This window comes from Elephantulus edwardii, unplaced genomic scaffold (assembly GCF_000299155.1).
Source record: "Elephantulus edwardii isolate Elephantulus edwardi_28Jun2011 unplaced genomic scaffold, EleEdw1.0 scaffold00163, whole genome shotgun sequence".
In the NCBI taxonomy this organism is placed as follows: domain Eukaryota; kingdom Metazoa; phylum Chordata; class Mammalia; order Macroscelidea; family Macroscelididae; genus Elephantulus; species Elephantulus edwardii.
Genome location: NW_006399913.1, coordinates 2,080,020 through 2,097,484, shown reverse-complemented (window position 1 = coordinate 2,097,484; position 17,465 = coordinate 2,080,020). Strand labels below are relative to the sequence as shown.

At 40.5% G+C, this 17,465-nt stretch overlaps 1 protein-coding gene across 1 annotated transcript in view; it reads right to left on the bottom strand.

The window, feature by feature from the left end:
- RAB38 (RAB38, member RAS oncogene family) overlaps window positions 1-12,264 on the bottom strand; it is an 82,924-nt gene extending 70,660 nt beyond the window's left edge. Inside the window, exon 1 of the mRNA XM_006895251.1 lies at window positions 12,002-12,264. Coding sequence (XP_006895313.1) covers window positions 12,002-12,203 — 202 coding nt within the window. The 5' untranslated portion in view covers window positions 12,204-12,264. The remainder of the gene's footprint in view (window positions 1-12,001) is intronic.
- Between the last annotated feature and the right edge of the window lie 5,201 nt (window positions 12,265-17,465).

Genomic DNA, 17,465 nt, shown 5'->3' with positions numbered 1-17,465 from the left:
ACCGACATCAACTTTCAATAATTTGGATAGGTCCCTGACTGCAACTTTTCCAGTACAAGGCATGTCTCCTGATTTTCTGACTGCTGATATCAAGTGTGTTGACTGTGTATTGACGTAAGATGATGTCATTGACAGTCTTACTCTTTTCTGAATCTATCATGATTGTTACCCATCAGTCCAGTGGAGAGAAATTTTGTTTTCTTGACATTGAGTTGTAATCCATATTAAAGGCTGCAGTCTTTGAACTTCTGCAGCAAACATTTCAAGTTCTTCTTATTTTCAGTAAGCAACATTGTTTCATCTATATAATGTATGTTATTGATGAGTCTCTTCCCCCAATTCTGATGTCATATTCTTCTTCACAGCATCCAGTTTCCCAAATAATTTCCTTATCATGCAGATTGAATAGGTATGGAGAAAGCCTACAATCTTGATGCACACCTTTCTTTTTATTATTATTTTTATTTTATACTGGTTTATTGACAAAGTTTGTATACATTGTTTTTCACACAGGATATTTCCCATTTCCTTCACCCCACCCCTGTTCCCTCCACCCACCAAATTGTGTGACCCTGTGATTAATGCCCTACCCCCACCCTTCTGTTCCCACTCTCCCCCTTCTTGGATCTTAATACTCATTCTACAATAATGGTCTTATACAATATTTGCCCTTATGGGACTGATTTAGTTCACTTAGCATAATGCTCTTCGGTTTCTCCCATATTAGGTAATTTACAAAATCATTGCTCCTGTGAGCTGTGTAGTGTTCCATCTTGTGAATGTACCATAAGTTCTCGAGCCATTAGATTGTGGTTGGGCATCTGGGCTGTTTCCATGTTCTTGCAATGTGAATGATGCTGCTATGATCATTGGTGTACAAGTCTCCATTTGTGCCTCTGTTCTAATTTTCTCAGGGTATATTCCAAGCAGTAGTATAGCTGGATCATATGGAATTTCTATCTTCAGTTTTTTGAGGATGTGTAAAACTGCCTTCCAGATTGGTTGTACCATTGTACAATCCCACCAACAATGTATAAGAGTTCCTATCTCGCCACATCCTCTCCAACATTTATTACTTGCTGTCCTGTTAAACTTTGCCACTGAAACTGGAGTGAGACATTATCTCGTGGTTTTGATTTGCATTTCTCTTACTGCTAGTGATTTTGAGCACTTTTTTATGTTTGTTGGCCATTTTGCTATTTTCTGCCATGAAAATTCTTTCCATGTCTTTTGCCCATTTTGTAATTGTGTTTTATCAGTCTTTTTCTTGTGGAGGTCCTGTAGGATTCTGTAAACTTTTTATATGAGACCCTTGTCTGAAATGGTATTGCCAAATGTGTTTGTTTTTTGTTTTTGTTTTTTTCCTAATTGGTAGGTTTTCTTTTCACTCTGTTGGGAAAAGGTTTTGATGTGCACAGGGATTTAATCTTTAGAAGGTCTCATTCATCAATTTTATCTTCTTCAGATTGGATGCGCACCTTTCTTAATTTTAAACTATGTAGTGTTCCTTTATTCTGTTCACACAATAACCTCTTGCTCTAGTTTTAGGTTTTACATGAGAAAAAAAAATATATATGTTTTGGAATTCTCATTCTTCTCAATGTTAGACATAATTTGTTATGGTCCACATAGTCATATATCTTTTCATAGACAATAAAGCACAATAGGCATCTTTGTGGTATTCATCCATGATTCATCTGACACCAGCAATGATATCCATGGTTCCATGACCTCTTCTAAATCCTGCTTGAAATTCTGGCAGATCTCTCTGTATTGTTCCAGCCATTTTTGAATGCTCTTCTGCAGTATTTTACTTGCAAGTGATATTAATGATATTATTTAATAATTTCTACATTCTGTTGGCTTACCTTTCTTGATTATGGGAATAAATATGATCTCTTACAGCCCATCAGCCTGGAAGCTATCCTCCAAATTTCCTGGCATAGACTAGCGAACACTTCTGGGTTGCATCTATCTAGCACATACTTGCATGTAATATCCACTAGTTGTCATTAGGTTGAGTAAAAGTGAATATTTTCTATTTGTTCTATTGTTTTCTCTTTATATTTTAGTATTTGTTATCTTGGACATATATTTCTATATTGACAGAAAAAATATATTCCTGATAGTTAATGCCAGCGTTGCTACAAATATAATGATCTTGAAAGTCATGTGAAATATTCTGAAGGATGGTCAGCAGGAAACTAGAATTCTAGGTATACAGGTCATGCCAAATCAAGGGTATAGACATGGGTCATAGACAAAGATTTGCAGGCAACTCTAAGTGGTTGCCTGATTTAACCACTAAGTGCAAAGTAGACAACTGAAGTTCACCCAGAGGCATCGTGGAAGAAAGGCTTAGAGATCTAGTTCCAAAATATGAGCCATTGAAAATTCCATGGGGGTAGTTCTTGCCTAACACATATGGGGTTTCCATGAGTCTGAATTGACTCTACAGCAGCTGAGTGGGCCAAGAGTTCAAAGGCATGGGAACGAATGAAATCTTCAAAAGAAGGAGGCAGCTTTAAAGGGGCCCAGAGGATTAACTTCTGTCTCAAGCTGGGCCACCCTGAGGTCACTCACAGGGAATAATCAGTGCTAGGTAAGAGCACATGAAATATCATACCAAGTCAGAGGCTTTGTCCGATTCATTCAGTTTTAATCTGAGAGTGGAAAGATGTGGGGTGGACATAATCTCTTTGAAGTTGCCTAATCAGTACACATTACTCATTTTTATAGTGACTTGCTTATATATTATCCTATATACTTAAACTGTGACCTTCTTGAAGTCTAGGATCAGGTTTTATTCAATAATCTTTATTTTCCCCTCAACTAGCATAATGACTGGTGTATATACATATAAAGCATTTATTATATATTTGCTAGATTAACCAATGGAACATAAAAGAGCTTACTTTTCCCACCCCTACCTTCTCTCAAGTGTTCAGTGTTACTTGTTCAAGCTGCTCCTTGCTTTCTTGTAAAAACTAGTCCTCTAAAGCTCACCATATGCCTACTGCCCATCTATCTGTGGCAGGTGAAAAACCTCATCAGTTTTGAAAGAAATTCTGAGGTGGTTTATCCACATACCCTTTATCCTACTCTGAAAGTGCACTACTTTTGCTCATTGCAAACATTAAGCAATACACATGTTACACTGCATGGTGTCTGGAAAACCTGTAATTAGTCAGATGAGAAAAAAATGCAACAAACTGTCTGCCAGAAAATGACTTAAACATAATAGGCTCTTTTATTTTCTTGACATTTTGTTGGCTGAGTTTAGATTTATTCATTCCTAGATTTATTCACCTTAATGTTTAAGACAATACATTTTTAGAAAACCTCAGTGAGAATTGGCTATTTATAGCTAGATATTAAGAAATGGTTTGAGTTCAATTACTTCATTCAAATGAATTTAAAAATGATGCCAAAGCATTGAAAAACTCAAAAACACTGTATCTGTGTGACCCAGGTAAGTCTTACAGGTAGTAATAAGGGCAGTGTCTCAGCTCATAGGGTCCCTGACCAGGGGAGGTTGTCTGCACCCTGATTCTTTGCCTGTTGGATAGTCAATACACCCTTACACATCTTCATTGATTGAATTACTTTATAAAATAGATAAGCTCTACATGGAACTAACTTGTATCATACATCTTGTTTTAAATGTTTGGAGTAATTGTAATCTAGTCATTTGTAATCTATTCCCTGCAGTGAATCTTTCACTAGTAAAAAAGCACTTTCTAACATGTCTCCAAATGGATTTCTTTACAACTATATTCATTAAATTGAGAGTTGGATTTTCCAAGGGCCAACTTGAACTTGTCTCTTATATTCTACTTTCTCAAAATATACAAACACACATATGCATTCACATACATACACACAGCACACATACACACACACACACACACACACATGCATAAATAATACACACACATAAATGCTGGAGTTAAACAAACCCACTTCCCCCAATCTTCTCTTACTAGTTCATTTTTGTGGCCTTGGGGAAATTTTTTATATCTTTAAGTCTTGACTTAAAGAAAATGGCTTTAACACCATTTTCTCTATACCATCAAGGATGTCAATAAGGTCTAGCACAAAAAAAGTGTGCAAAAATAATTTTTAATTAAAACAATGACATCAAGAAAAACTCCACTGTATTTGAGTCAATAGCAACTTCTGGTGACACTATCACACAGGGTAGAATTACCACATAGTTTTTGAAGCAGGTGATACATTCAAATTGCCAACCTCTCAAATCACCAACACAGCACTTAACCCACTACACCATGAGAATTTCTAAAAAAAGTGATACTTAATATGTATCCAATAATTTTAATTATTAATTGTGCAGGCACAAATATATATTAATTAATTTAATTCTTGTATCAACTCAAAAGATGCAGACTCAGAGGACAATAAAACAATCATCATTTTGCAAATGGAATAATCAAGACCAGCAAGGTCTCTGGGTTTGTCCAATGTCCAACAGCTAAATACTTTGTTTTAAAATTAAAGAAGACAATAGAGCCTCCATGGCTCTAAGAAGCTGGATGCTAGAATTCAAATTGTGAATTCCAGCATTGTCACTTAATTGCCTTCTACTTGGAAATTAAATGTGCCTGGACAATACTCTCTACTATTACAACAGATGCTCCTTAGAAGCCAGGATAATGAAATGTTGTCCCTATACTTTGGACATATTATCAGGAAAGGACAGTACCTGGTGAAAGATATCACGCTAGGTATAGCAGGTCAGTAAAGAAAAAAAAAATCTCCCAGCAAGATGGATTGACACAATGACTGCAACATGGAAGAGTGTTACAGAAATGTTTCATTCTGTTATATGCAGGTTGGAATAACAAGTTCTGGTTGTCTAATGGGTAAGGAGCAATGCTGCCAGCCCAGTCGCAGGTGGCTGAAATCCACCAGATGCTCCACAAGCGAACGATAGACAGTCTCCTCCTGTATGATTTACAGTCTCTGAAAACCTACTGGAGGGTCAGCTATGAGTCAATTCTAATGGTGATCAGTGAGTGAGTGATGAGTTGAAGGAGACTTAACGGTACCTAGTAATAACATTAATAAGAGATCATTTCCTGCACCTTGATGTGAAGGCTAAAAGAGATATGTTATTGCGGGTGGTGGTTGTTGTTGTTTACCATCGAGTTGGAATCAACCCATAGCTGACCCGCCAATGAGTTTTCAGAGGCAGTAAATCTCACGCACTGCCTATATTTCTCCTACAGAATAGCTGGTGGATTCTAATGCATGTCTTCAGGTTGGCAGCGCATTTCCTTACCACTAGGCTTACAGAGATAGTTCTCTCTAGAAGTGCTAATAGAATAATTGTAGGACTATGTAGGGTATGAGGAAAGGGTAGGAGAATTTTGATATAAACTTACTGGCTACTTTTTTTTCCTGATAGATCTATAAAGTTGGGGGGAAAAAACCTGCCCTGGATGTGCTAAGTTGTGCCAAGAAATCTGGAGGACAACCACCTGGCCAGGTGACTGTAAGAGATCTATACTTGTTCCCATTCCAAAGAAGGTGACCCGACAGAGTGCAGAAATCATCAAACAATATAATATCACGTGCAAGCAAAATTCTGCTGAAAATTATCCACAAATGACTGCAGCAGTAAGTCAGCAAAGAACTGCCAGATATGCAGGTTGGGTTTAGAAAAGGCCATAAATTAGGGATATTATAGCTAATATTAAATGAATCTTGACTAAAAGCAGAGAGTACCAGAGGAATGTCTATCTGTGTTTCACTGACTATGCAAAGGCATTTGTGTGTATCACAACAAACTGTGGCTGACTCTGAGAAGAATGGGAATCCCAGAATATTTGATTGTGCTTGTGTGAAACCTATACTTGAACCAGGAAGCAATCATCAGAACAGAGCAAGGAGACACTGCATGGCTCAAAATTGGGAAGGGTATACGACAGGGATATATTCTGTCTTCATGACTTTTCAATCTAAATGCAGAAAAGATCATCCAGGAGGCTAGGCTATATGAAGAGGAAAGTGGCATCAGGATTGGAGGAAGATTTATCAACAACCTGCATTATGCAGATGACACAATCCTGCTTGCTGAAACTGAGGATGACCTAAAGTGCTTGCTGCAGAAGATCAAGGACTGCAGCCTTCAATATGGACTGAAGCTCAACGTCAAGAAAACAAAGATTCTCACCACTGAGCCAATTGGCAATATCATTATGGATGGTGAAGATATTGAGACTGTTAACAGTTTTAATTTGCTTGGCCTTACAATCAACACTCTTGGTACAGCAGCCAGGGGATCAAGAGACAAATTGCACTGGGAAAGTCAGCTGTCAGGGACTTCTCCAGGGTATTGAAGAGCAACAACTTCAGTCTGGAGACTAAGGTGCACCTGATCCTGGCCATAGTCTTTGCAATTGCTTGATATGTGTCAGAGAGCTGGACAATGACTAAGGATTATAGAAAGTTAATTGATGCCTTTGAGCTGTGGTGCTGGAGAAAAGTGTTGAATATACCATGAACTGCTAGGAGAACAAACAGGTTCATCTTAGACAAGGTGAAACCAGGCCACTCCTTGGAGGCAAGGATTCTGAAGCTTTGTCTGACATACTTTGGAAATGTAACAAGGAGGGACTTGTCCTTGGAGAGGGACACCATGCTTATGAGAATGGAAGGACAGCACAGGAGAGGAAAACCGATGAGATGGATTGATTCAGTCACTGGAGTAATGTCAAAGACAGTGCAATTGGCACAGGATAGAGCAGGATTTAGGGCTCTTGTACATAGAGTTGCTATAAGTCACAAGCAACTTGACAACACATAACAACGTCATACTCCAAAACCTAATTCTAAAATGGATTTTTATTACACTTCCTTCTACTATCTTGACAGTGTAAAAGTGAATAAAATCCCAAAACCAGTTAGAAACAGGAAAGGATACCCTGTGTACTGAAGAAGTTCTGTCAGTGCTCTCGCAGTTGATGGTGCTAGTCATTCAAAAAAACTTCTCATAAATTTAAAGCTTTTGGAATCCTGTTTTACCCTGTTCTACAGGGTAACTGTGAATTGGAATCTATATGATAGCAGTGAATTTGGTTATTTTAGGCAAAAGAGAGAACACTTTTAAAAGGAAATGGGCACAGACTTATGGGCTGACTGTGTGCCAGGAACCAACAGGCCTGAAGAGCATGGCCTGATTTCACGTCAGAAAGAACTGGGTCAAATTCACCTCTTCCGCTTATTAGCTGACTGGTCTTGGGCAAAATTGCTTAATTTTGCTCATTCTATCAAAGGCTAATGAACAAAGAGCTGACTCAGCTGTTTCCCAGTGGTAACATTTTTGAAATCCGGAACAATTACTATCTATCCCCTATGGGATTTGTGAGGGTTTTGACCTTCTCCACAGATTTGGCCATCTGAGTAGCTCTAGGGAATATATTACAGTAATTCACTGGGCAAGCCACGCCCTACTTAGAAGGAACTTCCTTTCTAATGAATGGCAAGAGTTTATTATAGGATAGTCACAATAGCCAAAGGATGGACCAACCAAAATTGCCATCAAGAAATGAGTGGATAAATAAAATACATATATTGGAATACTGCTCTATTAATAATGGAAATGAAATTCTGATACATGCTTCAGCTTATATAAACCTAGAAGATATGACCCTGAGTAAAAGCAGTCAAACATAAAAGAACAAATATGGTAGGACTAGAAAGGGAAGTGTATTCAGACCTAAGTATACTAGTGACTACCAAGAGTGGAAGAAACTCTGGTGGCCTAGTGGGTAAGGAGATGCTTGGACAACCACCCAACGATATGTAGTTCAAACCACCAATTAACCCATGGGAGAAAGGTCATTTTCTCCTGTGCTATTTACAGTCTCTGAAAACCCCCTGGAGGGTCAGTTATGAGTCAGTTCAGACTAGAAGGCACATAAAAGTAAAAACCAGGGGAGAAGGGAGCTCTGGTGGCCTACTCTGTAGGGAGTTGCACTGCTAACCGTCTCTGTGGTTAAAATCTCCCAGCAGATCCTTGGGGAAATATTTTCTCCTGTGAAGTTTGCAACCTCAGAAACTTACTGAAAGGATCAGCGATGAGTTGGATCTGACTTTTGACTGAAATGTACATGTGAAAAATGTTAAAAATGTTTAATATTTGGCTATAGATGTATATATTGTTGTTGGTAAGTACCATCTAGTCAAGGCTGACTAGTAGCTGACCCTTCAGTGGGTGTTCAGAGGTAGTAAATCACATAGGAGGAGATTTTTCATCTTTTTTCCCCCTCAGAACATCTGGTAGATTCAAACCTGTAGCCTTTGGGTGGACAGCACAACTCCTGACCACTAAGTTACCATAGCTCCCTACATATATATTTACTATAGTAATTGTTGCTGTTATGCACTGTTGAGTTGGAAATGACCCATAGCTACCCCTCCAGTGGTTTTCGGAGGCACTAAACCACATGGTAGGAGATTGCCCATCCTTCTCCCACGGAGTGGCTAGTGGAGAAGAAAGTCAAGTTGAGTCAAGATTTCCTTCCCCATTGGCTAATTTGATATCCTACCAGGACAAAGCAAGTGACTGAAAGATTCCCTCTAGCTCATCCACACCAGCCCTCTCAAGCTAGGCTCACCAACTGTCACGACTTGCCAAGTACATGTCAGAGTACAGCAAGAGAAAAGAGAGCTGCATTGTCATCCTCAGACAGACTGTGGTTTGAAGGTGCTTGAAGGAACTTAGCTGAATGGAGTCTAGGTGGGCAATTATGGCTGGGTTTCATATGAACTCACTCCCCATGGGGCCACCTATGCAGTTTGAAATGTGTCAGTGTTACTTTCCAACCATTCTATCCCATAATGGCCCTGATTCTCTCAGTCAGCTTTGTGTGCTGTCCAACGTCTGAGGTAGTCCTCATGGCCTTTGGGCTTAAGGCTGACAAAGTCAAGCAACTGGAGAACATGAGTGTTCTGGGGAAAAAGAAAATTCCAAGCTAGGATTCTACTCACCCCTGAGTCTGTGGAACTGATTTCTCAACTGCCTTTGATTTCTTACTAACATACTTTTATTACTACAGACTCATGGGCAGGAGGAAGGGATCTCAATCCAGAGTCATGAATGACTCCGGAGGCATTTATAAGCTTGAAATTATTTTTTGACTGCGTGTGGTGGATAAAGCTTAGAAGGGTGCTGACAGTGTAAAACCCATCATTCTAAAGGAAGGTGATAATGATAATGAGTGCATAACTGAAGGATAACAATCAATATCCCTGAATTGTACATGCAGAAACTGTTGAATGGGAATAAGCTATGCTAATGAATCCAGAGTTCTGGTGGTGTAGTTGTAGGAGAGTTGCACAACTAACCTAAAGGCAGTCAGTTCAAGTCCATCAGTGGCTCAATAGGAGAAAGATGGACAATCTCTTTCTGTGAAATTTATAGTCTCTGAACACTCGCTGGAGGGTCAATTATGAGTCAGTTCCTATTCAAAAGCAAAAGAAGTTTTGAGGTTTTTTGATGGTATATATATTGTCATCAAAAATAACAAAATAATAGTTTTTTAAATGGTGCTGAGTGTTTGGGGGAAAAAGTTAGAATTCAAACTATCATTTCTTAGGATTTAATCAGAATGTGTGTTTCACATTTCTCTGTTTGTTGGTGGTGTTATGTGCCATCAAGCTGCTTGTAACTCATAGCGACCTGTTTACAACAGCTCTGAAAGCTGCTTTACCTGTACCAACCTTAATGTCTCTGACACATCTACTTTCCTAAACCCAGTCACTGAATTGATTAATCTCATTGAGTGTCTTCCTCTCTTGCACTGTCCCTCTACCGCCCCAAGCATGACATCCCTATCCAAGGACTAGTTCCTCCTTGCAACATGCTCAAAGTATGTCAGACAAAGCTTCAGAATCCTTGCCTCCAAGGAGCAGCCCAGTCTCACCCTCTCTAGGACAAATCTGTTTGTTCTCCTTGCAGTCCACTGTTCTCCAGCACCATAGCTCAAAGACATCTATTCTCTTTCTGTCATCCCTAGTCATTGTCCAGCTTTCTGACACATAGCAAGTAATTGCAAAGGCTATGGTCTGGATCAGGTGCACCTTAGTCTACAGATTGACATCATTTCTTTTCAGCACTCTGGAGAGGTTCCCTGCTTACACTTAAGGAGGGGGGGGAAGGTACCAGTGTCATTAATTTGCAGTAAGTACCATTGTCTTGGACTATTCCTAGGTTCCTCTCATTTGTGGGAGAGTTTCTTTGGTTGACCAGTGATCCTCTGTTGGGTTTTTAAGGCTGTAAATCTTAACATGAGGGTAATAGTCATATTTGCCCTTGGGAGTAGCTGGTAGATTTAAAGCACTAACTTTTAGGCTAATAGCACAAGGAAACAGAGGAGGATGTTAGGGAACTTAGTTAACATCATCCATTTCTGGAACTTAGGTTCTTAATCACTATATTCTTCCATCACCTCTGTAAGGAGAGGAAAACTGTAGCCCATAGACATTATATAAAACACTAAAGTTCATATTGCTAGTTATATATGACAGAGAAATCCAAATTACACCTACACTCACTTTTCAACATAAACTAACTCCAAATTGAAGCCCTGGGGATCTTTAGGCAGCCAGCGTGGTTTTCAGACACTAAAACAGGTAGCCACAAAGCTTCCAGACTCAAGAGTGGGTTTTCTAAATTAAAAAATCCAGTTACATAGTAGCTGATGACATCTTCTAACCTCTGATAACCCTGGAGCTACTGGGGCTGCTGAAGATGACTGCAAAGGCGTGAATTTATCCACAAGCCAAAAACCTTATCATAAGACCGAACAGCTCATGATTAAGAGGCAGGAGATTCCCCAGAACCAGAAATGCCCTTTCAAAAATTTTCCACATTTGTTCTTGCTTTAAGCCATGATAAAATATTTCCATTCAAACACACTTGCTTATATGAAACTATTTTCTAAAGGTGAAAAGAAGCTTGTGTGAGTATTTATAAAGACTCTTGGTGCCACAAAGTATGAAATAGTCAAGGATAAAGTCAGACTGTCTGAAGTAGCTGCTGAAGCTTGTAAGAAGGCAGACTTTTGGGCCAACAGCAACCAACCTTATTTCAAAAGAGAAAACTAAACTGAAGGGACTGTGCTAAGTTACTGAGCAAGTTGGTGAGCCTTGATCTGCAGGGGGATGTTGGCCATGTCCAGGTTCCACACTGGGGTTATAGAAGAGCCAAGATTGGAGCAGGCATTCTATATTCAAAACTTTTGGTATAAATCCTTAGAAACCCTTCTGATTTCAAATCCTCTAAAGGTGCTCCTCTGTTTCCAGACAGTGCAATGTAAACTTCAGACAGAGCTTGTAAATTGCCCTGATAGAAACATAGAAACGTCCTTGGCTTCCTAACAGCAGAGAACCCAAAACTCTCTTAACTGTAGCCAGACATGTTGGCAAAACGCTAGGGGTGAGATTTGTGTGTACCTGCCTGTGTGTTGGGGTTGGAGAGGAGAGAAGTGAGCTACTAAAAAGAGATAATTTGTGAACTGCTGGACTGCCTGGGTCCCAGCTGGTAACCTGCCTAGGAGCTTTCCCCTGCACTGCTGAGGGCAAGCAAGGGCTGGCATGACAATGAATTGTGTCACAGGAGGATTGCCCAAGTGCAGAAAAGGAGCTGAAGACCAAGAACCGAATGCAACTCCATTCTCCTTCTGGGTCACTTGGGCAATCTGCTGATGCCAAGTAGTCAGATGCATGATAGGATATTGAAGGATTTCAAGAAATATCCCTAAAACACAAGAGGGTACGCCAGAAGTTTCAGCTGGACGTGAACAACTTTTTCTTTGAATTGAAATCAAGTGTCTACCCCACTGGGAAAAGGTCTCTTGAGGCACAGAGTCCAGGAGATCCAGTCTGTATGCCTGGATGCAGTTCGCTGCCTTGGGACTGGAGAGGGTGCCTGGGCAGCCCCTCCATCACTCTCGCACCCCTCCCCAGCGCTCACCTGCGATGTCCCAGAGCTGCAGGCGCACCACAGTCTCTGGGTCCCAGTGAAGCACCTTGAGCGCGAAGTCCACACCGATGGTGGCTCGGTAATGCGAAGAGAAGTTTTGGTGCACGTATCGTTTAATGATGCTGGTCTTGCCCACGCCCAAGTCTCCGATCACCAGAAGCTTGTACAGATGCTCCTTGTGCTGGGCCTGCATCCTGGTGACCGGCCCTCTGATCCTGGCCAGCAAAGGAAGCACAGCCAGGGCTCCAGAGAAAGACGTGACTCCTGGGACTCCCAGCTCCAGTAGGAGTGAGGGAGAGAAGGCGGCTGGGCGGTTCTCAGGGCGGAACTCCTCCCCACCACTGGGAGAAACGCCCAGAGAGGCGCCCAGGGTTAATGTTCCTTCCTGCGCGCAACTGCAAGGCTGTGAGAGGGACCCCGGGATCCATTCCCTGCAGCAGAAACTAGAGTGTTAATGCCTGGAACAGCGCTTGTTTGCACAGCTTTACAGTCACTTCCAAGCACTTTGCTCACCTGTGATCCCGACCGCAAAGCTGTGAGGTGTGGGTTTGGGATTCCATGCTTAAAGTGTGAGGAAAAATGCAGTGTCAAAAGTTAAGTGACTTGCCCTGGAGATGACACAATGACACAATTGGTAACAGACACAGTTGAGCACAGGCTTGCAGGAGGTCACCCTCACTTGCGCGCCCGCACACATGTCCCCTACACTGTAGGGAACCAGACGACAATATCAGAAGGTAAGCTGTAAGATGTGAAGGTGAGTGCGCATACAGAAGCCTAGGTGATGAGCACTTCATACAGAAATATTCTGTGCGCACAATCTCATTTCTTCATTCCAGTTGCCTTATAAAGTGGGATATTTTGTCCAATTTAAAGTAGTGAAGAGTGAGAGCAGTTTACCCAAGGCCATGCAACTAATAAATGTTTGAACTAAAAGCCATGCAATTAATAAATGTTTGAGTTAAGACTTGAATCGAAAACCATACCATCCAGTTGATCAGATTCACAGTGATCCCCACAAGTTATCCTAGACTATGAAATCTTTACAAAGTATCCCTTCTTTCTACCTCAGAGTGGTGAATTCCAACCACCAAGCCTACATTTCGTTAGTAACCCTGCTCCCTAACATGAATAAAGCCCTGGAAGAAAACAAAGTGGTATTAGAGATGTTCATTGTCTTTTAACCTTCCTCCTCTGGTGGCCTAGTGGTTGAATTCATCAGTTGCTCCTCTGAAGAAGGATGAATAATCTCCTTCCCTGCAATTTACTGTCTCTGAAAACTTGCTGGAAGGTCAGCTATGGATGGGTTCTGACTCAATGGCACAGAATAACAATAATCTCATATATTACAAGCCTTCTCTTTCAGCTTCTACCAGCCCCTAACAAACAGAAGAAGGCACGAAAGAAAAGACTTGTAAAACTTGCATAACTTCTCTTAGCCTTACTTTCCACAACAACAAACATGAGGATGATAATATCTATCTAGTAGTTGTTTGTTGTTGGATGCTGCCGAGTCGAGTATAACTCGTAGCAACCCTATGTAGTTAGGTAAGTACGTCACAGGTATTGAATATTTGGGGTCATCATGAATCCCGGTTGACTCTATGGTAATGGGTTTTGCTTAGTTGGGTAGTAGCATGGAATAAAATCAAGGATATTTTTAATGGCAACAATAACTCACAGCCCATTGAGTTAAAACCATTTCATAGCTGATCCTCCAGTGGGTTTTCAGAAGTTGTAAATCATGGGGGAAAAGACTGCCTATATTTTTCCCCCTCAGAGCAGCTGGTGGGTTCGAACTCCTTGCTTTTGTGTTGGCAATACAACTCCTTACCCACTGGGGCACCAGAGCTAGTGACAGGCAGTACGTTTTGTTCAGCTTTATCTACCCTCAGAAAGGAACACAGGAGCTTTGTTCATAAAGAACATTAAGTGAAGATGTAGGATTGCACCACTTTGAGTTGTATTGAAGCTCTTGTCTAAATAAGCCTCATTCATTGGTTTTCTCCCACACAGGGACACACCAGGCAGATTGTATCTAACAAGTGAGACGAGTAAACCTCCTGCTTCAATTATTGGCCAATATGGTGACTACAATTTACAGGGAGTGGAGTTTAGGAAATGGAGTTCTTAAACTATGCATAATGCTTACAAAATTAGGCATGATGACAAAACAGGACCCTTGCCAGACCAAATATCCCACTTAGGTATGTATGAAAGACAAGTTTGGTTTGGGCAAACAGATCATGGTGGTAGGAACAAGAAGGGAACGAAATTTATGACATAATATGGGCAGGTCTTCAAGGTTTTATCTCAACCAAGTTCTTCACAGGCCCCAGCTTGTTTTTCTAGCTATATCTAGGAGGAGTCAGCCTCACCTTCATTTGGTCCCCTCTTCTGTTCAGGAGCTTATGGCTACTTCAGAGGACTACATTTATAAGGAACAAATAAAGCAAGCCCTGGGTTCCCTGGGGCATGAAGCTCACAAAATTTGAAAATCCCTCTTTTAAGCCAAAGGATACAAAGCTACAAATATAAAATTGGGCTCATGAGTTGGGAAGGGGTCTTAAAACTTCAGCTTTAATGATCACTGAGCTAATCTCCCCAGGAGGGCAAGAGATGCCTCTGTCAGAGATAGTAGCCAAGCACTGTGAGCTAGCTCCCCAGCAAGGCAGGAAATGCATGCAATTTGTTTCCAGCAGCATTCACTGAGGTCTCAGTAGGTCTCATGACAATTCTTCACAGTGGGAGAATTTACTCGTGCTTTACATTTTTAAGTCTTTTCAACTAAAGTAACTTGGTAGGGCACTCCAGGCCAGCAATTCACCAATATCTTTATACAGCACTCTGAAAAGCCCCCTGTGTAAAATAAGGGAATTGGTTACAGGATTTTTTGAGAATCATGTTTGAAGCAAACAAACAAATCCACTAAAAAACAGGAGCTGTGTTAGTGCAGTCCATAGGAAATCGTGCTGCTCTGCCAAAGGCCAAGCCCGTCTGAAGGCTTGAAGCCAATAGTGGCCCTATTGGAGAAAGATGGACAAGCTTCTGGTTTCATAGGTTCATTCTTTCCCCAGCTGCTATACATTTTCTCTCAAGACAAGAATATCATTTACGAGGACAAGTCATTTTTCTACTCCCATGTATTATTTGAAGTTATTTATTTCTTTCAAAGCTCAGCTGGGAAAAGGCTATAGACTAGGTCGGACCAGAGAGTCTTAAGTTGAGCAAAAACAACAAACAGAAAGGCATTAGGAAGCAGGTAGAGCATTTTCTATCTTCTCCAAATATGAATGGATCTCTCATGGTCTAGCGGTAAAGAGCTGAGCTGAAATCCTGAAGGCACATGGTACAAAAACCCTTAGCTGCTCTGCGGGAGAAAGATGGGCAGTCTCCTCCTGTGCAATTAACTGCCTTTGAAAACTCACTGGAGGATCAGCGGTGGATCAGTTCCAACTTGATGACATACAACAACTCCAAATATGATACTTCATAATAACCCATATTCTCCAATCTGATCATTCATTCATTCTAGAGTACCTAGAAAAGGAGGATGCTCAGTTTCATGCCGACAAGACCCCCAAAGGATCTGGCTGCCCTTCCCTCTTAAGAGAATATCTGGATTTGTGTTATGGAGACCTGCTTCCCACAGTAATAACTCTCCAGTGATATTTAGACTCTCTCCCTACTCTTAAATTGCTTCAGCACACCCTTTCTTGAGGAACAGGAAGGCAGGTGACTCATATCTAGAACAGAATTTCAGAAGGCATAGAGTCAGATGTATGTCTCCATCCCCTTGCTGTCCAATGCTAGTACACTTGCTTGTAGTTTTAAATTGAGAAAGTAATTAGAATGACTAGAGATTGCTTTGCAAATATAAATTTGAAGGGATTAACTCTGATGCCTTTCTCCCAGGACTACTGTATTAGGTGAGTCCCTGTGTGGTCATGTTATTTGCTTTCACTAATAAGAGAGCCATAGAGAGTTATTCATCAACTAATGTCAATTCTTGATAATTACTCTAAAGAAATGCTGTAATAATTATAAATGAAGTGCCAAAGAGACTGTTGGAGGAAAGGTACAAGAATTCTCATTAGGTTAATATAAGGAACGTATCTGAAAAAAGGTAGATTTTACTCTACAAAAGGCAAGCTACTATATAATTTGTCATCTGAATGGAGGCTATGGGGAAGGACAGGGGCCCCATTAATAATTACACCAACAGGTACAAGCCAGGGCTGTCCTAAAGAATATTCATTCCTGAAACAGATTGTTCTCAGTTCTCAAATGGGATCTAAATAACAATGGCATTTGAAAAATCTCCTAAATCACTACTTTTAATAAATAGTTGTGCCAAGTTAAGTCTGCCGCTCATTTCTCTGTAGTCCTTAAATAACTCCTGCTTTATCCACTAAGCTTGTCTGGCAACCTGTGCCGACTTGCACTGAGAGTTTCATCCAGGACTGCAGCAGCTTCCTGTAAGTGGGCAACAGCTTTTACACTATGTGTAAAAAGACCAAGATGGATTCTGTTTAAGAAGTACTTTAAATGAATACATTTCAACTTGGGAGGATTTTAATGTTGAACTTTTTCTCCAGAAAGAAAAACTGTGACATGATAAAGTGATTATTATCAGAACCTTGATTAGATGTGTGCTTTTGAACCAAACACAACTATGGACTAAGAAACCCAGATTATTCCCTAAACCGTTTTTCAGCAATAAATCTATTATCTGCTTAAATTAAGTGAAATGGCTACTTGTGTTAGACTCACACTAATGTATTTGGGGCTTGTTTCTCTGCAATGGGGATGAGTGGAAATGAGTCTTGGAATTGCTAAAAGGCAAGCTTCTGAGGAAGACACAGACTAAATGATTCTATAGGACTTCAGAGTTGATTTCTTTGTACTAGTACCTACAATGGACAAAATATTTTACCACTGTTCATTTATTTAATCCTCACAACTACTTTATATAAAAGGAATTAAAACTACTTTATAGGAAAGGAATTGAGCCCAAACAATTTAAATTATTTTCTCAAAGTCACAAGTGACTAAAAGAAACTTCTGATCTTTAGTGTCTAATTCACGCTTTTTTCTATTACACATTCCTTCAGAATATTGATATAATCCAAGTCTAGACTTGCAGGTAAGCTTTATTTATACTTTTTCAATCAGACATTGAGGCTGCGAAGAAAAAGGTTATTTCTATTTTCATCTTACAGAGTTCTAAGTTGTTGTTCTTGTTGTTATGTGCCGTCGATTCGCTTGCAACTCATAGCAACCCTATGTACAACAGCCTTAAACTCTGCTCTGTCCTGTGCCAATCACACTGTCTCCGACACTCCCATCCCGATTATCCAGTCACTGAATCAATCCACCTCATAGAGGGCCTTCCCCTCCTGCGCTGTCCCTCCACCCTCCCAAGCATGATGTCCTTCTCCAAGGACCGGTCTCT